Consider the following 21,288-nt stretch of genomic DNA (forward strand, 5'->3'; position numbering starts at 1 on the left):
GTCTGCCGCCTCTGTGACGCGTTGGTCTTCATCTTTTACCGCACATGAAAGGCTTTGTCCTCAAGCGACATTAATGCATCGTTACAACAAAGTATAATCAGTAGGTTTTCCTCTTCCGTGCCAGAGCTCTTCCATGAGCTCAACATTGTAGTTTGGACGAATTAAAGAATAAAACTAAATAAGTCGGGGACCACACTCTCTCTCTCTCTCTCTCTCTCTCTCTCGCTCCCTCTCTCTATTCCTGGAAAGTGACCCGATTTGTGAGATTCCTCGACATCCCTCTTCCGAAGTTTATAGCATTTTCCCAGATCCCGTGATATCGCAACAATGCCAACACAACTGGGAACTTCTGCAAAAAAACAAAACCAGCGATGGAACTTTGTGATTGACATCTGCTGCATTAGCCATTAAAGGTAATTTGATCACTACTCTGTACAGTCATTCCTATTACCAATACTTATTACTTTTACACGAGGAGCTTCACTCTGCAGTTTTGCTACTTCTCTAGTAAAGCGTTTGAACTCCTCTTCGAACGTTTCAGGAAAAAGGTTTTTGTTTTGGAAAGAGCTTCATGTTCACAACGCGCCACCTATTTTTAGGCCCCCGACCCACTAGCCTACAAAAATCCCAAAACCATTTTAGGAATGTTAATAATCCAAGGTTTAGTACAACAAAGGGCGGCGGCTTGAATCCAAAAGAAAAGAAAAGAAGAAAAAAAAATCACATTTTCATCAAAACGTGATCACACTCATCTGAGGAGAGACTTTTTTCATTTCCCCGTTTCTTTGTTGTCGTAACCCAGTTTCTATAAATACCCCCGACACACACACACACACACACACACACACACTCTGTCCCAGCATGGACATACACTAAAAAACACACTCCCAATTTTTCCCCCCTTCATGTTCAGACTTTTTAACCTTCCCCCTGATTTAGTGTCCTCATTAGTGTGGATGAGCAGTTCTCACTTTTCCCAGGAGCTTGCGACAGAGGTCACGACTCTGTGTGTTGTGTACAAGGTGGGGGGGGGGGGGTGTAAAACTATAGACTGAATAAAGCTCATTGAGGTCGTCTGTGTGTTGGTGACCTCACTGACTGCTATAAATACCCCCCCCCACCCCCCAGTGTAGTTATGACCCAGTGTAGTAAAGATCTTTCTTCTTCTCAGAGGTCAAACTGGGTTTAACCTTCTCCACTCGCGGCAAACTGGTAAAATAAATATCAACCAGTCATAGTGCAGGAGAAGTTCCATTAGATGTGGCAGTTCAAGTAACAATGAACTCTGAATTAATACGTAGGTTAGGTTTTAATAATCGTTTCAGTCATTTGTCCATGAAAGGAGCCAAATGTTTGCTGGTTCAAACTTATTAAATGTGAAGATTTGGATATTTTCTTGGGCAAAATGAGCAATTTTAAGACGTCACCTCGGAATCTGGAAACAAAACGGTGAATGTAAATGTTTCATCTACTTAGAAGTATGCTACATAATGGATGTATGTGTAGCATTATCTTTTATTGATTAATGATCAATATTGAGACTTTTAGGGGAATTATCTGTCGATAAAAACACAAAATGGCGGAAAACAGAGCACGCCCACATTCTATATGTCCTACATTGAATCAACACCTTCAGCCCCCAGTCTACTGTATTTGCTGCCCCTCCATATGTTTTTTAGAAACTCATGTCCACATGAGTTAGAGCACAAGTTAAAACTTGTTCCAGCAGGCGTCAGCTTCACCTGTTGAAAAACCAGTGGAGAGAAAAGTTAGACGAGAAGAAACTAACCCGCCAAACAAGAAAATCAAAAGAAATAAATATATATATATATGTATGTCTCAAGACATCTGACCCAACAGAAGGAAAGACAACTTGCGTTCATTTTTCTTTGACATTTCCTCCAATGTCATATTCTTTGCACATCAAGTTAAGTTATATACCGTCACAGTAATTTTAAAAAAAGACAGACTGATGAAGTGACAGTTTCCCTTCAGGCTGCAACATGCTGACATCAGACGTGTTGTATACTGTTACAGGAAACTCACCTCGCGACCCGACGTCACTCTCTGGTCGTCTTGTCTCTCTGTAGTTGTTTTGTGTCTCTTCAGTAATTTGTTTCTTTGAAATCATTTTCGGTCCCTGTTGTATTTGTTTTTGTCTCTTTGTACTCATGTCTCTGTGTACTTTTGTTTCTGTGTAGTTGTTTTGGTGTTGTCTCTCTTTGTAGTTATGTATGTCTTTGTATAATAATAATAATAATAATACATCATATTCATATGGCGCTTTTCAAAACGCACAAGGACGCTTCACAGCCGAAAAAACAGGGGTATTTTTTGTGTCCCATTGTAGTTGTTTTATGTCTTTTTTTCAAGTCGTGTTCTGTCTCTTTTTTGTCACGTGTGTCTCTGTGGTCGTCTTTGTGTCTCAATGTCGTCATTTTTCTTCTCCACAGATATTTTTTTTGCGCCTTCGTTCGGAGCAGGGCCCCTTGCAGGAGGACTCAAGCCTCCGTCTACAGGATCCATCTCCATCCTGCAGCCCCTTTTTTTTTTTCCCCACAATGCAGTCGATATTTATTCGCCTCTTTGGGTCATTTTGACTCTTCTAACAGAACTTTGTGACTCTCAAACAACAAAAAATGAACTTAGTCGCTTCGTACAGAGGCTCTGGACCCGGGGGCCCTCTGACCTCTCGGGGGCCCCTGAGCCTGGTCCCCGTGGCCCCGTACATCAGCGTCTACTACACCTCTACACCTGTGTGTGTGTGCGCGCGCGTGTGTCTGTTTGTGCGCGTGCGTGAGTTTGTGACTGTAAGTCTTTAGGACCCCGCGGAAACTTTTATCTCCGGTGCGGCAGAGCCTCTGCGGCTTGAGAGAGAGAGAGAGAGAGAGAGGGAGGGAGAGAGAGAGGGAGAGAGAGAGAGAGAGGGAGGGAGAGAGAGAGAGAGGGGCAGGCGGGGGAGCGCGAGCCAGCAGCGGAGAGAAGACCCGGTAGAGCGCGAGGAGGGCGAGCGAGAGAGAGAGATAGTGATAGAGAGAGAGAGAGAGAGTGAACGAGAGAGGAGAGGGAGAGAGGGAGCGAGCGGCGACCGTCAAGGTCCGGACGACACGGTAAATATAAACATTACATTTTTGGCTCCGCGAGCCGCCGCCACCGGCGACCCGTTACGCCCGTTAACTCGCGGCGACTCGCTCATCCCTTCAAGTCGCCGCTCCGCGCGCGCGCGCGCCGCGGCCAAGAGCGACGGCTGTGTCGGCAGCAGATGATGTGCGCGCGAGGACGGACGGACGGACGGACGCGCGCGCGCACGCACGGAGCGGCGCGGCGCGTGCGCGGGGCGAGTGAACTTGGTGGACTCGAGCGGTGCGAGGGGGGAAGAGAAAAAAAAAAATGAGCACAGCAACCGGGACAGGCGCTCATTTTTTTTTTTCCTGAACGCATGTGTGATTGAACGTTGTCCGGTGGAGCCGTGGTGCCCTCCCCTCCTCTCCCGCCCCACCCCGGCACCAGCAGGTAACGTCCACCCGGAGCGCACCGACCGACCACCAGATGAAGACAGACACAGACACATCAGCGCGCGGGACCGTCGGTCGGCTCCGCGGAGGACGAGCGCGGCGGGCGCGCGCCTCGCCGGGGTTAACGGGTGCACTCGGTCTGAAACGCGCCCCCGTGTGTGTGTGTGTGTGTGTGTGTGTGTGTGTGTGTTTTTACCTGACCCACTAAACGCTTATCGTGGCTACACACACGCGGACACGTGCCTCCCACCCTAAGCCCCCCCCCCCCCCCCCCCCCCCCATGCGACCGTAAGCCGTTTATTTGAGAGACCGTCCGGTAAAGGCCGCGTGAGGTCGCTCCCAATATTATCATATAAAGATGGACACCGTCAAGTTAGCGGCAGTGAACGCGACACTTCCGGCGTGCTCTTCCAAAATAAAAGCCTCACCGACGAATTGTTTGGCTTGATTGTGATCACATATTTATTGTTGAATAAATCAATAAATATCTTGCAGGTTGTCTTTCACAATCTCTTGATTTGCTGCTGACATTGACACATGTGACTGTGATCTGTCACAGTTCCCTGAATAAAGGTGGATTACCAAAGTGGGTGTGTGCCCTGGCAGCCAAAAATCAATACAGTTATCAGTTATGAAGAGTCCTCCAGCTTTTAGCCAATGTCGTGAAATGGAACTTGATCAACATCTAGTTTCAAGACTTTATTTGTTTTAGTTTGTACAGTTATCAGTAGTTGTTGTTAATTTGATCTGATCTTTATTTTGTTGTGATTGACAAAGAAGATGGAATATTGCCATTTTTTCAAAACAACTTTAATGTTTCAATAAAAAAATGTTGTTTTCCCTCATGGCAAACAATAAAAGATCCACATTGTTGAGTTTCGTTACAGAGAAGACTGTGGCACAAAAGCAAATATTCAAAATGAACAAAATGATGAAGCAGATATCAAAACCTGTTGCTACCTAATCTCCTGACAATCAACTATAATCAATTAATCAACTAAGCATTAGAGCACTGCTTGCTGTTTCACCTGATTCTGATCCCATTCAATTTGTTGTCACAAGAGATTCAAAATAACAGAGAGTGTTAACATTTGAGAAGCTCATAAAACGAATTGGTTATTAATTAGTTGCATGTTAACTTTCTATCAATTAAAAAAAACTCATACTAATCAATTAATCGATGGATTGTTCAGCTCGAATCTGTTGTGATTGTTAGCGTTAATATAATTTTTACACTCTGGGTCATAAACGTTCCAGAAATGATATTTGAATAAGTAATCTGGACACGAAAAGCATTTTGGACACTTATTTGTCGGCCAGAATTCACAGAGGGGGCCATTGAGGGTTACTGGACTCGTGACCTCAGTATTTCTAAAAATAAATCCTACTGGCCCTAATATTGACGATTCAAAGACTTTTAAAAAGGTGGACATCTACGTTGATAAATAAGTGTTTCCTAGTTTTAAGGGTTTGTGAGTTTGTGTTCAAGTACAAAACAGACGTTAATCTGTCACGAGACTTTTACTGATCCTCAGAGGACATTCACACGTTACAGCAGCACACAGGAAAGGAATCGGACACAAAGATATTTAAGCTCAACAAATATGGCGGTAAAGGGGATTTTACATAGACTATGCTTTTATTGTGAAGAACAATCACCTACTTCCTTGTCCTGTCACTGTCCGACTCACTACCTTGACACACCTTTGAAGCTTTTCCTCTGCGCAACCATTTCTCCTCCCAACACTACAGGCTTCTGCCTGGGCCTTTGACCGTGTTCTAATTTAAACCACCGCTGGCATGAGGAGTGGAACAATTCAAATCATTGTATATAGACGTGCTATAGGTCTGTGTGTGTGTGTGTGTGTGTCTGTGTGTATGTGTGTACATGTGTGTGACCTACATATGCAGAACTTGGAGGACTCGGTTGGCCTGCTGCCTGGAGCTCGTGCAAGGAGCCCTCGGGGGGGGGGGGGGGGGGGGGGGGGGGGGGGGGGGGGGCGATGGGGTGGATACTGTACACCCATTTCTGCAAAAGAGTTTCCACCCCGCTCTTTTCCGCTGGTAACCCTGGCCGGCCGCCTGTTGTCTTTACAGTAGGTGATGTAAGGCCACAGCGTGAGGACTTGACATACTGTACAATATCTCCCCGAGCAAAGCCAGACACAGTGGCTGCGGTCGTAATGTGCTTAAATCCGAATCGCTGCTGCTGAGATTCCAGTTTGCTTTCAGGCACTTGGAAACGTCATATTTAAAGCCTCCGCTTCTTTTCCTCAAGATTGTGATCAATACATGATGGCCAATCTGGATAAGTCCCAGCTGAGCTGACTCGCAACCACAACACAGGAACTAAAAAGTTGATGTGAGGATGCTCATGTGGAGGGACATAAGTGAAATGCAAGTGGGTATGGCTGAAGTGCAGCTGCGCTACGGCCGTGGTAAATAAATTCAAGTCAATTTCATTTATATCGCCCAAAATTGCCACTGTAAAAAAGAAAAACCTGAAACTAAAATGGGGGAAAAAACCCAGGAAAATACATTAAGATTCATCATATACGATAAAGCGAAAGCAGCCGATCCTTTGAAACGAGCAAATGTTCCACGTCGTTGCTCGAAAGGATTCATCATATTCTTTTGATCAATTAAAGGGGAAGTAAGTGTGCTTTTGTGCGCGTGCCGAAAAATAAATCCAGTTTTTCCGGCACAGCCCAGGCTCCGTAGATTGAAGACCAAAAAAAAATCTGGTGCAGGCCGCACCACACAACACTGTGAGTGCAGTTTGTAAAAATCACTCGTCGGCAACGTAAGACATGTGCAACTTTGCGGTTTTGGCCTAGTGGTTAGTGCGCCGGACTCCCATACCTGAGGTCGTGGCCCGGCCAGAGCAGTAAAATCACAACAACAACAACAACAACAAAGAGAGAAACAAGCCGTCTCCAAAATCGCTTACTGCCCCTTTAACGGATTCATCGGCTAATCGTTGCAGCGCTTAACATTATTCAAGTCGCAGAATAAACTGTAGCAGGAGACGGAAACATGAGCGCAATCAGTGTTTTGCAGTCGCCACAGGGAGTTGTGGGTGTAGATCGGAGTCACAGTGCTTCTCTTTCCCCGCTGACGTGAAGTCTGCTGCTCTTTTTTTCCCCCCGCATGAAAAGTCCAACGTGGAGCAGAACAAAATTCTTTATTGGATTTGACCAAGACATGCTGTTGGGACTCGATCACCATTAGGCTCCTCAGTGTGATCAGTTTCACACACTTTTTGGTGTGTGTGTGTGTGAAAGACATGAGCTGTCAGCAGATGTGAGCCGAACCAGCCAACAACCGCCGGTAAACAGCTCATTTAACATTTCACGCGGGTTCCTTCACAAAAATACCGGATGAAACTGTGAGCGAGAGACGATTTCCGAACCAAACATTCATACCCGGCTTTCGAATCTGCCACTGTCCTTTTCCTCACTTTAGTGAGTTTTGTCATTGATTAACTTCCATAGCTGAGTGAACGGTAATGAGGATGGTGAAGACTCACAAGCTCAAACATGGCCGGTGCTCCGCCGGAGTCCTCTCTCTCACAGCTGCCGTCCCTTTTTTTTCTCATTTCAATTTGAATTAGAGCTCAGTAGGTTTTGGACTGTCATCATTTTTCTCTTTGCTAAATGAAAAAAAAAGCATGTAATGGATCTAGTCTCGTTGCTTCAAAACACATTTATCAGTCCATCTCTCCCTTTTACCTTTAATATCTTGATAAAATATCGGAAACAATGATAATCCTGATTGATTGACTGATTCAAACCTGCTTCAAATGAGCCAGTGGCTAAAATCCGGATTGAACTTTTACGCTTCATCAGTTTATGATCATTACACATGACGGTACTGTGTCCTGCCTGTGAACGAAAGAAGAAACATCATTTTTTGACCATGATTTTTTTTTACCTGCAGCCATTTTGTGTAATGAAACGGGCACAGGCGGGCCACCATCAACCACAGTGTGACAGCCATGTCGAAAGCGACCCTGATTCCAGCAGATTCTTTTGAGGACACGTGTGTGTGTGTGTGTGTGTGTGTGTGTGAGGGTGAACCCACTGTACATCCACTCATGTAATTTTGTGTGTGTTTTCTCTCTTCCCTCTCAGGACAGGGCGAGGACTGAGTGAGCGACCGACCGACTGACAGATTGAATGAAGCTGCACCTGGTGCTCCTGAGGGCCTCTCCCATGTTTTGATTTGTTCCTCGTTTTTTTCCCCCCTCCCCCCTCCCCCCCCCCCCCCCTCCTCTCTCAACTCGGCCTAGACCGAGCAGCTTCCTCGCGATGCCGTCCAACAGCCCCGCCGCCACCGAGCCGCCGCAGACACCGGAGAAGGACTCCGCCAAAGATGTGGTGAGAAACGGCATCATACCTTTTATATTGATTTCACTTGCTGTAGTTCTACTGCTGATTACGCTCATACCACCGATTAAGAAATGCTCCCTAAACTGCTGCCATTATCAGGACAATAATACTTATAAGATTTATGATACATGTATGGAGTCAGAAGTGTGTCCAAACAATGCTCTTTACATTACAGCTGGAACAATATGTGTTAAACAGGATATCAATGACTTAGTAGTAACTATGTTGGGATCTTTGTTGGGGCATCAATAATAATAGTCCCTAAAAAACATTTTGTACAAAGTGATGCAATTCAGATGTAGGAAACAGAAAGTATAAAAAAAATATAGGATTTTTTTAAATTAAGAAATAGTGGAGAGGTTTAAAAACCAGAAAATTACTAAAAAGTGATTATAAACATTGCAATAAATTCAGTTTATTTATATGAAAGGAAAGGTTACATTTTTATTTATAATTTAGCATTATTTTTATTCTAAAAGGATAATCTTTCAAAAAATAAGGATATACAAGCATGAATCTAGTCCAATTTGGAAATCAAATGCAAATAAAATCCTTTCATTTACAAACATCACTTTACAAATCTTTAATTAGTTATATATGATGCATTCATTTAAAGGAAAAGTGTGTTACAGTGAGTGCAGGTGATACAACCTTATTGAAATGCTGTTGAGTAATTGTTTTGTCTGCATAAACTACAGTCATTGGACACAAGCATTTTGTATAAAAACACAATATTTACTCTCTGTAAATAGTGTTGATTTTAATGTAGATCAAATATACACACTCGGGTACAGTGCTTGCACTTCAAAATGTAAGTGCAGCACTTACACATCCCCCCAAAAATACACCCAGTTCAGCCACTACCACCACTTCTACTGTTGCTAATATTGTTGTTGTTATTGCTGCTTCTATTCTTATACAAACTGAATTCCACTACTGTTATTTTTGAGCCCGCAGATATTATTACAGCCACCAGCACTTTTTACTACAGCTTCCATTACCACCACCACCACCACTACTACTACTTTGGCTCCTGAGCGTGCAAGTTCAGAGCTGTTTTGAGCCAATGCACACAGAAAATCTGGCAAGTCAGGTGTGTGTGCGGGTTCGCGCGCGTGTGTGTGTGTGTGTGTGTGTGTGTGTGTAATAATTAATCCTACAGTCATTTATTTACATTAACTAACTTTCTGCATTCCTCACAACCGCAGCACCACACGAAGATGAGACGAGTGCAGGGGTTTGGAGTCTCAAAGTTTTTTTAAACTTTGAGATGAACACACACGCACAAGGTGAAAAATAGCTCTTTTCATGTGCGCACCCCCAGAGCCCAGGGGGCAGCCGTTGTAAATCCGAGAGAGGTTTGAAGTTCCGTCTATAGTGCTGCTATATAAAGAGCCGTCTTACCCACTTTACTTCAACATTCACACCGGTGGCAATGAGCCAACAAGGACAAAGTTTCCCTTATAGAGTTTGTTGTGCTTTTTTAACTTCCTGAGGCTCGACTCTGTCTCTCTCTCTCTCTCTGTGTGTGTGCGTGTGCGTGTGCGTGTGTGTGTTGTGCTTCTCAAAGAGTTGAAAAAGCCCAGGGAGAAATCGGAGTCAGTCACAATGTTTGGGACGAAACGGAAAGTTACTGTAGAGGAACAGAGTTGTGGGAGGTTTGATTGATTATGGTCATAATCCATTGTACATGGCAGAAGCTGCCGTTGATATGTTGGAAGACAGGCAGACATTTCTGTGGTCTAAATAAAGGTGAAAAGAAAAGAGGCACCTACTCATTAGAAATAATGTTTTAGTTCCGTTCAACAGACAAAATGAAAGTTTGATTTTTTGGGGATACAGAGGGTTCGACTGTTGGTGCAGGAGGTGAAAGTACGTCTTTCAATTATTTATGTATACGTTTGTCTTTGAGGCGTATAAGGGATATTCAACATCTGTTCTCAGGTCATAATTATGATATTGCTGCTCTTCTTCCGCCACGCTGCTTGTTAATGGATCAAATCATCGATAATTCATCCTGTTGCTGCTGGCGTTGGTGTTCTCCCCTCGTCCCCTTAATTCGTAATTGATCTCACAGGAGCTTTTCCCTTTGAGACAGACGTATTGGGAGGTCAGTGTTTTTTGGAACACAGCATAATCTGGGCTTTTTGGTCCCGATTGTAGTTTCGTGTTCAGAAATTTGCAGCTTTAACACTGGTGGAGTCACAGATAAACTGTTTTTGATAAAAAAAAAAAGATTCCATATGTTTATAAGCCATAAAACCAGCATTTTGTTTTACCATGTGTGGCCTTAATGCTTTAGTTGCCTAGTGTTAATGTTTACATCACTTGAAATTAACTTAAAAAATGTGCTGCAGGATCTGTTAAAGCAATACTCAGTATTCTGAGCATGTGTGCGCAGTGTCATTTATTCCATCTTTAAAAGCCAAAAAGGTGTAGACGCTGCCTTAAGTGACAAAACATATCCTAAACAGTATAATAACAATAACTCAGAGGAAACGGTGGTTAGTATTGGTAAATGTCAATCAGTAAATGGTTGTAAATATTATGAATGTTGACAATTTTAATGATACAACCCGTTAAAATGGACATAATCTGACATACAGATGTGTTTGGGTGTAATAACAAAGGCCCGATCCAGGTAATAGAGCCTCGTGTTTGTTCTGCTGACAGCTTCATCATCCAATCATTAGGCAAACACAGGCGATCCAACGTGAAACGCAGACAGAGAGCAGAAGAGGAGGGAGATGGAGGAAACATGGCAAATAAAATGGGAGAGAGAAAGACGGAGAGAGGGTAGGACGAGGGGAGAGAGAAAGAAAGAGGACAGGCTGTCTGCTGCTGATGGGATCCTCTTCTTCCCCGGCTGGTTTGCAGTCTGGTTACTTAGCAACTGGAGCAGCCTAAAATAACCTGCTGGGGGATAGAAATAGACCAAAGATATATGGACAGATTGGCCCGAGTGTGTGTGTGTGTGTGTGTGTGTGTATATTCTCGAAAGGATTTGGTCGAGTGGTTTTCTGGCTCTGTCGGTTTAGTCGACTTAGTTGAATCATTTGTTTTTGTCGCACGTTCAGCTCGAGCGCTGTGAGTGCGCGCGTGTTGCGTCGTGACACGGCCATATGGACGGCACACCGGGTCGACAGGGCCATTACCCCCCCCCCCCCACACACACACACACACTCTAGCCGGGTTGCTATGCTGATCGTCAAGGAAGTGACATCAGAGTGTTTAGTCAGCACGGCGGCTCCTGTCGGAGACAGTTGCTAAGCAGTTTCTGCACCTTAGCGACCACTCTGCAACATTAATGGAAACACGAGCTCCCGGGAGCAGGAAGCGCACAGAGTCGAGTCGAGCAGCCACCGATTACAGCAGGAAAGAAATTGAGCAGATCTTGTTATTATTGTTGTTATTATATTAACAAAATGAGTATTTGAGAGTCACACACAATAATAAGAGTGGAGGAGAGAAGGGCTTTGTAAATGTGGACCTACAACTTCCGTTAAGCACTTGAGACAGCACTGTAAATCCCAACTCCCTCACTTCATTTAGAAACTTATTGGAAACAGCTCGGACACAAAATGTTTAGTTTGGTTTAGTACAGTAAAATTAAAGTTATGAGTACACCTGACATAACAATGTTCAGCATAACTTTTGTTGTACTGTGTTTTTGTTGCGTAATGTAAACACACATTTTACTTTAACAGAACAGGAAGTAGAACACATAACACTTAAGATGAACTTAAAACTACAGAAATGCCCGAGAACCCTTTGGGCGTAAGTCCCGGCTTCCATAGGCCACGCCCCTCAGGACGCCACAATATGTAAGTGAATAGTGTATGTGTTGTCAATGACCTTGAATTAATTGGGCTATATTGAACTTTTACTTAAAATGTACTCAAAAATCAGCATAAAAAAGTTATGTCATTGTCATCTGTCAAATTTATGTAATTTTGACAGTCCAGAACATAAATAAAATATTATGTCCTGGATGGATTTGGGTTTACAGTGAAGCTTAAACAGGGCTTGGTGTCCTTTGATCATTTAGTCGTTCTACAAACCCCAATCTAATGATTCTTAGAAGGATTTTGTTTTACACCCAAGAGGATTTTGATGACGCTTCCTCCAATTTGTTTTATTCCTGCTTACCTCACTTGAATTGAAGAAGTCGGAAAAACCCTCTGATTAAAACCAACATTTCTTCCGACGTGGTGCGTTTTTTAAAGCTGCTCGCTTCGGTCGCTTCAGCAATGCGAGAGTTTAATGTTTCGTCCCTTGTAGCGGTGATTTAATTTCTGCCCGGGGCAGCGGTGCACATAAAGGGAGCTCCAACATGAATTTAAAAAGAGCCCGTAATGAAGATCACTGCGGCTGGCAGATTCCTGCCTCCTGGCTCAAATACTGAACTACTCTTAAAGCAACAGGCTTCATATCGTTCAGGGGGAAGAAGCCACATTAAAGTTTGGACCGCGTTACCCAAGACGCAGCAGGTGTTGCTTATTTTCTTCTCTTTCACGGCTCTTTTTGGGTCCAAAGAGAATTCTGCACAGACCGTAGACAACTTTGTCCAGAGTCGATATGAAAAAAAAAGAAAGAAAAGAAAGTGTGGACACTGTTTAAAGAATTACTCACACCTAACCTGATTGTCAATGTCTGGATATTTGGTTTGATTTCGTCTCTTCAAGCCACTGTCTCTACGTGATATTGGCTCTTTTTGCTAGCATTATTATAGAAAACACCCATCATCATCAGATAAAGAGAGGCACAGTTGGGACACAATCATTAATTTGCAAGTCACCAGTTAGTCAGAATGCAAGTAAGTCCTAAACATTGTGGTTTGAGTCTTAGAGGGCTTCTTTTTTTTGTCAGGTTAAATCCCATTTTTGTGTTTGGACCAAGCAACAGGACCGTTGACAGGAAAATTAAAGACATTTGCTATTTTTTTCAATGACATGATATTAAATATTTGGGCCTGGGCAGGACATGAAATCATCCCCAAGTCATAAAACAGGAGTTCAAGAGGAGTCATGAGTCGTTGGTGCCGGAGTCTGCGAAAAGCTGCTACTGTTCCCACACTGACTAGAACACACTGTAAAAGGGGCTTTTTAGTTTGACATGACAAAACAAATTAAAAAGTATAGACAACAATAATTGTTGGCATCTCGCACTGTAATCTCATCACGTAGTCCGTTGGTTAGAAGCTTTTCAAATGTGTGTTTTTACTTTGATTTTTGACCAAACACACACACGATCCAGTTAAAACACAGCAAACTATTTTTATTCCATACATCACTATTCTACAACTCTGCTGTACCGAAGCACTCTGTCTCTGCCGCGAGCTGAGCTAAGGAAGCAGTTTCAAAATCGCTGAGGTTAAGTAATTTTGGTTCAAAGCAGCTACACACACGGCATCGATACGAGAAAAAAGGCAGAAAGGCTTTTTTTCAAGGTTCTAAAACACTTGAGATGAATTATTTAGGCTTAATGTCTCACAGAGATGCTCGTTCCAGGGCAGGTCTGGTAGGACAACATGCATCCTGTCTGTTTGACTAAACACAGATGGATTTCATGTCTGTAAACATATCATTTAATGGTTTTTTACCGTTTATAGTTATGAGAATATCTTTTTGAAATAGTACGTTTTTAAATGAATCCTCAGTTTAGCTTCTTTCCCCGTATAGGAAAGACTTTCTCGAAAGGGCAGACAGGCTGGTCAATGTGCCGCTTTCCCTTTATTCATTTTATCCCGTCCTCCAGCCGCCACCCCAGACTGCTCCCTCACCACACTGCCGCGGAGCACGGTTGCTGCAATGTGGCCCTCACTCCTGACATCAATTTTAGAAACTTCATACAAGTCCTTTGATTGGCTCCGCGTTTGATGTGGCCTCTCTGTGATCGGTCAGGGTGAAGATGGAGCAGACCAGGACAGTCCAGAGGAGGGGACGCCGGCCAGCCCCCGCACCAAGCGCAGAGTGGGCCGTCCCGGGAGGAAACGCAAACAGCTGCTTCCTGTGAGTACTGTAATTACAAGCCCGTCGCTTGCTCTTCTATTTTAATGCTCGGGACCACAGCGGACGGATTGATTGATCCGTTCACCGATACATAACTGCACGGGCTGACCTGGAAAGACAACGTTACACACGCACGCGCCGTCTCCACGGAGAAGATTGATTCACATGTATTGCAGAGCGTTAACCACGGTTAGCCCACAGAAATATGAGGGCACACTCACTACTGTACATCAATTACAAAGTGACATTGTGTGTTTGACAGACAACGTGAGACCTTGACATTTTTTCTTTCACCTGCACTGACTGGTTGCAGGACTCAACGGTCAATGCGAACACTCTCCATCAACGTTGGTTTCATTTCCTCATCATTTTCAGCTCCTTCATCACTTCCTCATCACCAGCACCTCCCACATTCTCCACCCACTGTATCGCTGTACATACATACATACATACATACATGAAAATAATAACATATAAATCACTGCATAACATAAAAACGTGTAAAATATCAAATTATATGTAAGTAAAACAATAAAATGTACGTGCAAATGGAGAGGGATCCATGAAATACAGAGCAAAAAAAGTTGGGGATGACTGTTTGCCTCAACCCACACGTCGCTCCACTTGTTGATAGTTCGGGACGAGGAGGAGGAAGAGGAGGAGGAAGAAATGAATACAACCACACACTTAGAAATTTAAACATGTTTTTTAAATATCTAAACACACACCTACTACTGTGATGCATCTGCCTCTGAGTCACAAAACAATGTGTCTTCAGTGTGTCCTCAAAGCAGAAATGAACTGTCTTTACTGTTGTTGGTTCTTTGTTTGTTAAATGGCGTTTCACAGACGGAGGAGCCGTTGGTCTTCTTTCAGTTATATCCAGATTTACTTCTCATGGAAACATGGGCTTTGCGCTGGAAAATGCAGCAGTCATATGATTTTAAGTTATGGCCACTGGTTAGATTTGTTTCCACATTTGCTCAGGAGAAATCCTACATTTTTCTGTTCATCACCAACTATGGCAAGAACTTTGATTGTCCATCACCACTGAACTGATCAAATCGTCTTCAACAATAACCTGCACTGATGAAGGTGATGTGCACATTTGCTGAACTTAGTTTGAGTTCTTGTACTTTTACGAGGAGGCAGTTGTTGCCGTTGTTTCCTGTACTTCCCATATGTTCGCCTGACTCTGGGTTTTGGAACTGGCAACCTTCCAATCACCTTGAGGCCGGCAGCAATAATCTGTGCCGCATTATTACTCTAATGACTCTGTACACTATATGTCTCCACTCCGACTGACTTCAGATGTTTGGCATCTCCTCTCCTTATTTCTGTCTTCATTCATCCTCTTATCGCTCACGGTGTGTTTGTGTGTGTGTGTGTGTTTGTCCTTTTGTTCTGACGGAACTCTGTGGCAGAATCAGCAAGTCAATATAGCTGATCAAACAAACCCCAGTGTGTGTGTGTGTGTGTGTGTGTGTGTGTGTGTGTGTGTGTGTGTGTGTGTGTGTGTGTGAGTGTGTGTGTGTGTGTGTGTGTGTGTGTGCGCATGCAGGAGAGCAGGTCTGAACTGGCTTTGATGTGTGAGCTCTGACAAGTTTGCAGGATTAATACAAGTCCTGTAGTAACAGTAGTAGTTGTAGTATTAGTTGTTGTTGTTGTTGTTGCACTAGGTGAGCTAGTAGCATATTAGCATTTGGAGCAGTATTAGTAGCAGCAGTAATAGTAATAGTTGCGGTCATGGTAGTAATCTGTACCGTGACAACGACTTGTCAATGGGGTGTGTCTGCCCCTACACTGCCCCCTACTGTTCATGTGCGTATTGCATGCACCTTGCAGATGCGTAGCGTCAATTTCTAAGGACGTGCACAATCGATGCACCAAATGGATGCGACACACACACACACACACACACACACACACACAAACACACACACACACACACACACACACACACACAGTGGAGTATGTCCAGGAATAGAGCTATTGTCTGGAGCTCAGGGTGGAGCTGTTCGCGACACTATAGAGAGCAGAGAAGGACGGAGACTCACTTTTTCCTCCTCTTGTCTCCTTCACTTCTCTCCTTCACTCGTTCACCTCTGTTACATATACACACACACACACACACACACACACACACACACACACATACATTATCACATTCACTTCCTCCTTTCACACTTCATTGCTTCTTTTTTTGGGGCTGCTCTTGACAGTAGTTCCCTTTGGCACTCACTCACAACACTAACTTAAGATACTAGGTGTCAGTCTCTTCCTCTTTCCTTCCTTCCTTCCTCCCTCCTCCTTCGTTTCTCTTTTTTTTTTTTAATACACCGGCACCATGTGTGGAGCAGCTGCTTGGATTTCTGTACGTGTGTGGGTGTTGTGCTTGTGGCTTCTGCTTAAACACTTCAGAGTAGTTGGAAGTACAGTAGGACTAAAGAGATTCTGTACCGTGTATTTCCACATTTCCCAACATTTACACACTGTTTTGATGTCAACAATGAAACTCTTCATGCACACTTATAACTCGATTTTATCTCGACAAAAGGCGAACCAAAAAATTATTGGAGCGATGGAGGTCTTAACTTAGACTTAGCTTGTCATGATAATTAGAGATTGATTTTGGCTCGAGACACATACGGTACGCAACCTTCTCTGGTTTCTTTTTGATGTTTCTGTTTTGCGTCAAAACCAAAAAGGTCCCAGAGAGATTGTGGAGAAACTGTGGTTGTGTTCGCAGTGTTTCACAGAAAGTTTTGTGATATTTTTTTTGTTGTTTTTTAAATCATGTAGTGGCTGTTGTATTAATACTAGAAGCAGCAGTAGTATTAGAAGTAGTAGTAGTAGTACAGTACTACTGGTATTACTAATAGCAAACACAGATTGTTGCGGAGTTCAGATGACAGGAAACAATGTTGACTACTTTGTATATGTATATTCTAAAATTCAGTACATGGTTTTCAAAATAAAATAACAAAACATGTAGTTTTCTTATTTCTACTTCTTTTGTTCCTTTTCCGTCTCTACCACTTAATCGATTGGTCAGTTGCCAAAAGATTAATTGGCAACCATGTTAATCAAATGATCTCTTAAGTAATATTTCAAGCAAACATCATATGGTCCCTGCAAAGACTCTCATGCTCTTCTCTGTCGCACATGTAAAACTTAAAGTAAATATCTTCATGTGTTGTTGGAGAAACAAGGCATTTGAAGACGCTGCCTTGGGCCCTGGGGGAAATCATACAGAAGATAATAAGCAGCTGAATTGATGATGAAAGTCTTTAGTTGCAGCTTTAAAAGAAACAACTGTCAACATGAGAGTGATAATACACATCAACACCTCTCTAAAACACTCGGATCATTTCAACCTTCATGATGGAAGAATGTATTGCAAGCCCCTTGTATTAGACTACATTACCAAGGAAATGGTGAACGGAAAAAAGAAGATAATTAGCGTTAACAATCTTTTGGTATTTATTTGCTTTTGTAAGATTAGTTTCTAAATTCAGTTAATCTAGCAGCTATTGGGATAGCTCCTTTGGCCAGCGTCTCCACAGCAGCTATCTCTAGTGTTAGCTAGCAAAACTGAAGCGAGAGAAGTAGATTTGATATAGACAGATGCGAAGCCCCGATGACAAATGCAGTTAGTTAACATTGCTATTTCCCGATTATTTGTAAAACGTGAACGGATATGGAAAAGCTACAATGCACTTTTGCATCATCTGGACACACTCCAATGTGCTGCAGAGTAAAGAACACCAGACTTTACACCGTCACTTGACGTACACATGTTTAAATCAGCTGTCATGCATGTATTTGCGGTATTACTTGTACTTATTTGACTATTTTTGCTGCGCTATTGTTTTATTGTTTGCTACATCCTGTTCCCTTGCTCAACCTTCCCCCCCTGCGTATCATCAAAGTTTCATCCAGCCTAAAGAAAGAAGCCTTTGTTAGATTGCTTCATTGTGAACGCAGCTCAGGTTAGATTGTAGCTGTATATAGTAAAAGTCAGGTGCTTTCCACGCTGTCACTTTAGATCCAGTCTGGATGTTGAGATAAGAGGAAGTGCAGATCAGCGAGGAGGCGTTCGAACGGGTGGAAGACGACACAAACCACCGGCGCACATGTAGGATCTAGTTTCTGTGTTTGACTGCGAGTTCATGCTAATTTCAACCAGGGTCCGAGGTCGTCGGCGCCCAAAAGTCAAACTCCCTCGGTTCAACTTTAAAGCTGCATTAAGAAATATTCTTGTTAGCGACATTAAATCAAAAATCGGGAATTCAACAGCCCCAAATACTGTAAAAACCCAACCAATGCACCTGCTCAAAAAAAAAAAAGAAAAAAAAAGGAAGTGTACAACCGGTTCACACAGGCTGATTGTACACTTCCTGTTTTAGCACCAAATGGTGGCGAGGCGAAGTGGCTGCGGAGCGTCGATCATTTAGCAATCTAAAGACATCCAGATATTCTGTGGACCAAACCACGGCTGAATTGAATTTCACATTCGACATGTGGCCAAAAAGATGACTGCGAGTCCAGATTCCTCTGTTTCTGCTGAATGTGTAAGTAGTCAGTTGTTTGCTTAAAAAACTAGTTGTAGTCTTTTTTGACTCTCCTAATCGTTAAAAAGAAAAAGCTTAATGCAGCTTTAATGTAATTTCGGGGTTAAGACGATAAATGTCAAGACCGGCCATGTGTTCTCATCCGGGGCACATGAACGTGCCCATGGTAGATTTTTGGTGCACTTTAATTTGTATTAAAGGAAACATTACTTTCATTTGGGTTAATTCATGTCATGATTTATTTTTAAAAAAAAAATTCATGTAAGCTAACTTTTATTTGAGTAGTTTATTGACGTTTATCTTTTTCTAAGCACATGCTTGACTTTTACGTAGCAAGTTTTTACGCTGATTTCAACCACTCGACTCAAATGGTTTGAATTGAGTCGATTGTTTTGATTTGTTCAGTTTGAATGTTGTTGTGTCTCTTCCACATTTCCTGTGTTGTACGGCGTCTTTAAGATGCTGTAGATAGAAATATGATTTTTAGTGTTTCCAGTCAAGTCTATTCACATTCATATCAGCATTTCATTAGTTTGTTTCCTAATATTTTGTCCCAACTTCAGGTGAACATGTCACAAAAGTAGCCTCGCTGCTAATGATCGAACATTTATAACTGTTAACCAAGTTATAAGACTTTTAATGAGACCTGATACAGACTAATTGGTCATAATCGTCTGTTTGGCTGAAACAAAACATTATCTGCTGCAACCTCGTCAATCAAACTGATGTGTATTGTCAAGATTAAGATTATTGTTCCATACATTCAACAAATCAACTTAAAACAGACAAATGTTAAAGTAAGAGACAACTATTTTTTTATTTCAAAGGCCTATACTGTCATAAAACAAGGGCTGTAACTAACGATTATTTTGATCATACTATATCAATCTTTAACAATTTTTTTGGTGACATGACAGTGAATAGTTAAAATTTCCCTCAAATGGAGTTCACGTCTTCCAACGTCTCGTTTTTTGTTCGGCCATCTGCGCAAAGATTTTCGGTCTACTGACGCATTTCTGCTTAAAGAAATGTCTTAAAACGATCCTGCGACTATCGAAATAGTTGCAAATCCCTTTTCTGACAATTGGCGAATTGAAAATATAAACCCTGCTGCCTCTCGGGGGCTTAATCCTGCGCTAACTCTCGGATAAGTGGCCTTAATTATGCAGTCGGCGGCTTGCAATCATCCTACATTAAAGCAGAAAATACGTAATGCAAAAGCCTGAAATGTCAAATCGATCTCCTGGTGCAGTGTCCCGTGTTAACAGCGGGCGCTGGTGCACTCCAGTCTTTCAGTCACCGCTCGCGTCCGCCCACTTTCGCGGGCCGTCCCACCTGCTCGTTACAGCCGCCGTGGGCCTGTGAGTGCTAGCAGGCGTTAGCGTAGCCTTTGACTGGACGCTCACCCCTGGCTCCTCACTCTTTAACTACTCATCTATAAAGGACGTTAGCCTTTTAGCGACACGCACATAAAAAAAACTAAAAAAAACCCTGCTGGCCTTTTAAGTGCGGACGCATGGTCAGAGTTTAACATCACCGATGGCGTCGGGCTAATGGATTTTTTGGGGGGGGGGTTTCATTATGAGGGGGTTGGCATCATTTAGCATTAACGTGCTCATTAATCATTGGCACTGTTAATAACGTCAATATTACTCCCCCTCTCATCTCACGAGCGTGCGTGTGTGTGTGTGTGTGTGTGTGTGTGTGTGTGTTAATGGGAGTGGGGGGTGTTTATTATGCCGACACTATGCAGACATGCTCTGCTGGACGTACCTGCTCTGTGTTGCGCTAACAAGGGCAGACTAATGGGCATGTGCGTGTATTGCAGAAGCTCTTTGATTGTGTGCATGCGTTTATTGTGTGTGTATAAGACCCGCGTGTGTGTGTGTGTGTGTGTGTGTGTGTGTGTGTGTGTGTGTGGGGTTAATATATTGGTGGAGTGCTTTGATGGGTCTAGACGAGGGAGCGCTCCAGTTTTCTCAGACCCAGACTGTGTTCCGTCTTGTTTCCCAGGAGATGGCGACCTCTGACCCTTGTCCAAATGCCCCCCCAACCCCGCCTGAGGAGACGGAGGCCTCCCCCTCCCCTCGCAAGAAGCGCGGGCGTCGGAAACTAGAGCAGACGGAGAAGAAAGAGGGTATAGCTTTAATGCAAAGTCATATCGTTTCAGATTATATGACTTTGTTCGTATGTGCAGTCATTCCAATGGTTCATTTGTTTACAGTCCCTTAGATTTTCGGATTTCCAAACTTGCTAGCGATTTATAATCCTTTAAGGAGTCAAGTTTAACTTTTCAAGGAGCACTTGTTGTCAGTTCAGTACCTGGAGTTATAACAGCCAAATAGCTTCCAGATTGCAAGTGTTTTAGGGCATTTGTCAAATATGTATGCCGGGGCAAAGTGATGAAAACCATGACTTTACCTCCTCATGAAACTTCTTGTTAAATCTGTACAAATGGGCTATTTCCTGTAACTTCTCTTCTCCTGCAGACGAGCCAGATGACAGAAACTGCGACTCCCCCAAAGAGGTGAGGAAACCAAATTCGTAACCCCCCCTTTTTTTTTTACTCCCAAAATTGAAGCCAACAATCAGGTTTTAAGAGTGAAGTACGTGTATAACAGTGTGTTTGTGTTTCTGTGTGTGTGCAGGTTGAGACTGGGCGGCTGCGGAGGAGGCCAGTCCCCAGAGTGACGTTCCAGGCTGGCGACCCGTACTACATCAGCCGGAGACAGAGAGAAGAATGGCTCAGCCGCTGGAAGATGGAGGTGGGAGAGAATCAGGTCTCTGTCTGTGTGGA

The 21,288-nt window shown here is 43.2% G+C and overlaps 1 protein-coding gene across 9 annotated transcripts in view; it reads left to right on the forward strand.

Moving 5' to 3' along the window:
* Nucleotides 1–2,914: 2,914 nt before the first annotated feature.
* LOC118289847 (DNA (cytosine-5)-methyltransferase 3A-like) overlaps nt 2,915–21,288 on the forward strand; it is a 41,754-nt gene continuing 23,380 nt past the window's right edge. For 4 of the 9 annotated variants that reach the window (XM_035616945.2, XM_035616951.2, XM_035616952.2 and 1 more), the window contains exons 1-7: nt 2,915–3,110; nt 7,649–7,665; nt 7,807–7,894; nt 13,810–13,917; nt 20,505–20,628; nt 20,981–21,018; nt 21,140–21,256. In XM_035616945.2, coding sequence (XP_035472838.1) covers nt 7,826–7,894; nt 13,810–13,917; nt 20,505–20,628; nt 20,981–21,018; nt 21,140–21,256 — 456 coding nt within the window. In that variant the 5' untranslated portion in view covers nt 2,915–3,110; nt 7,649–7,665; nt 7,807–7,825. Of the gene's footprint in view, nt 3,111–7,648; nt 7,666–7,806; nt 7,895–13,809; nt 13,918–18,299; nt 18,492–20,504; nt 20,629–20,980; nt 21,019–21,139; nt 21,257–21,288 lie in introns of those variants that run through there. The other 5 variants (XM_035616949.2, XM_035616950.2, XM_035616948.2 and 2 more) reach the window with 5 other exon arrangements.

This window comes from Scophthalmus maximus, chromosome 18 (genome assembly GCF_022379125.1).
Source record: "Scophthalmus maximus strain ysfricsl-2021 chromosome 18, ASM2237912v1, whole genome shotgun sequence".
In the NCBI taxonomy this organism is placed as follows: Eukaryota; Metazoa; Chordata; class Actinopteri; order Pleuronectiformes; family Scophthalmidae; genus Scophthalmus; species Scophthalmus maximus.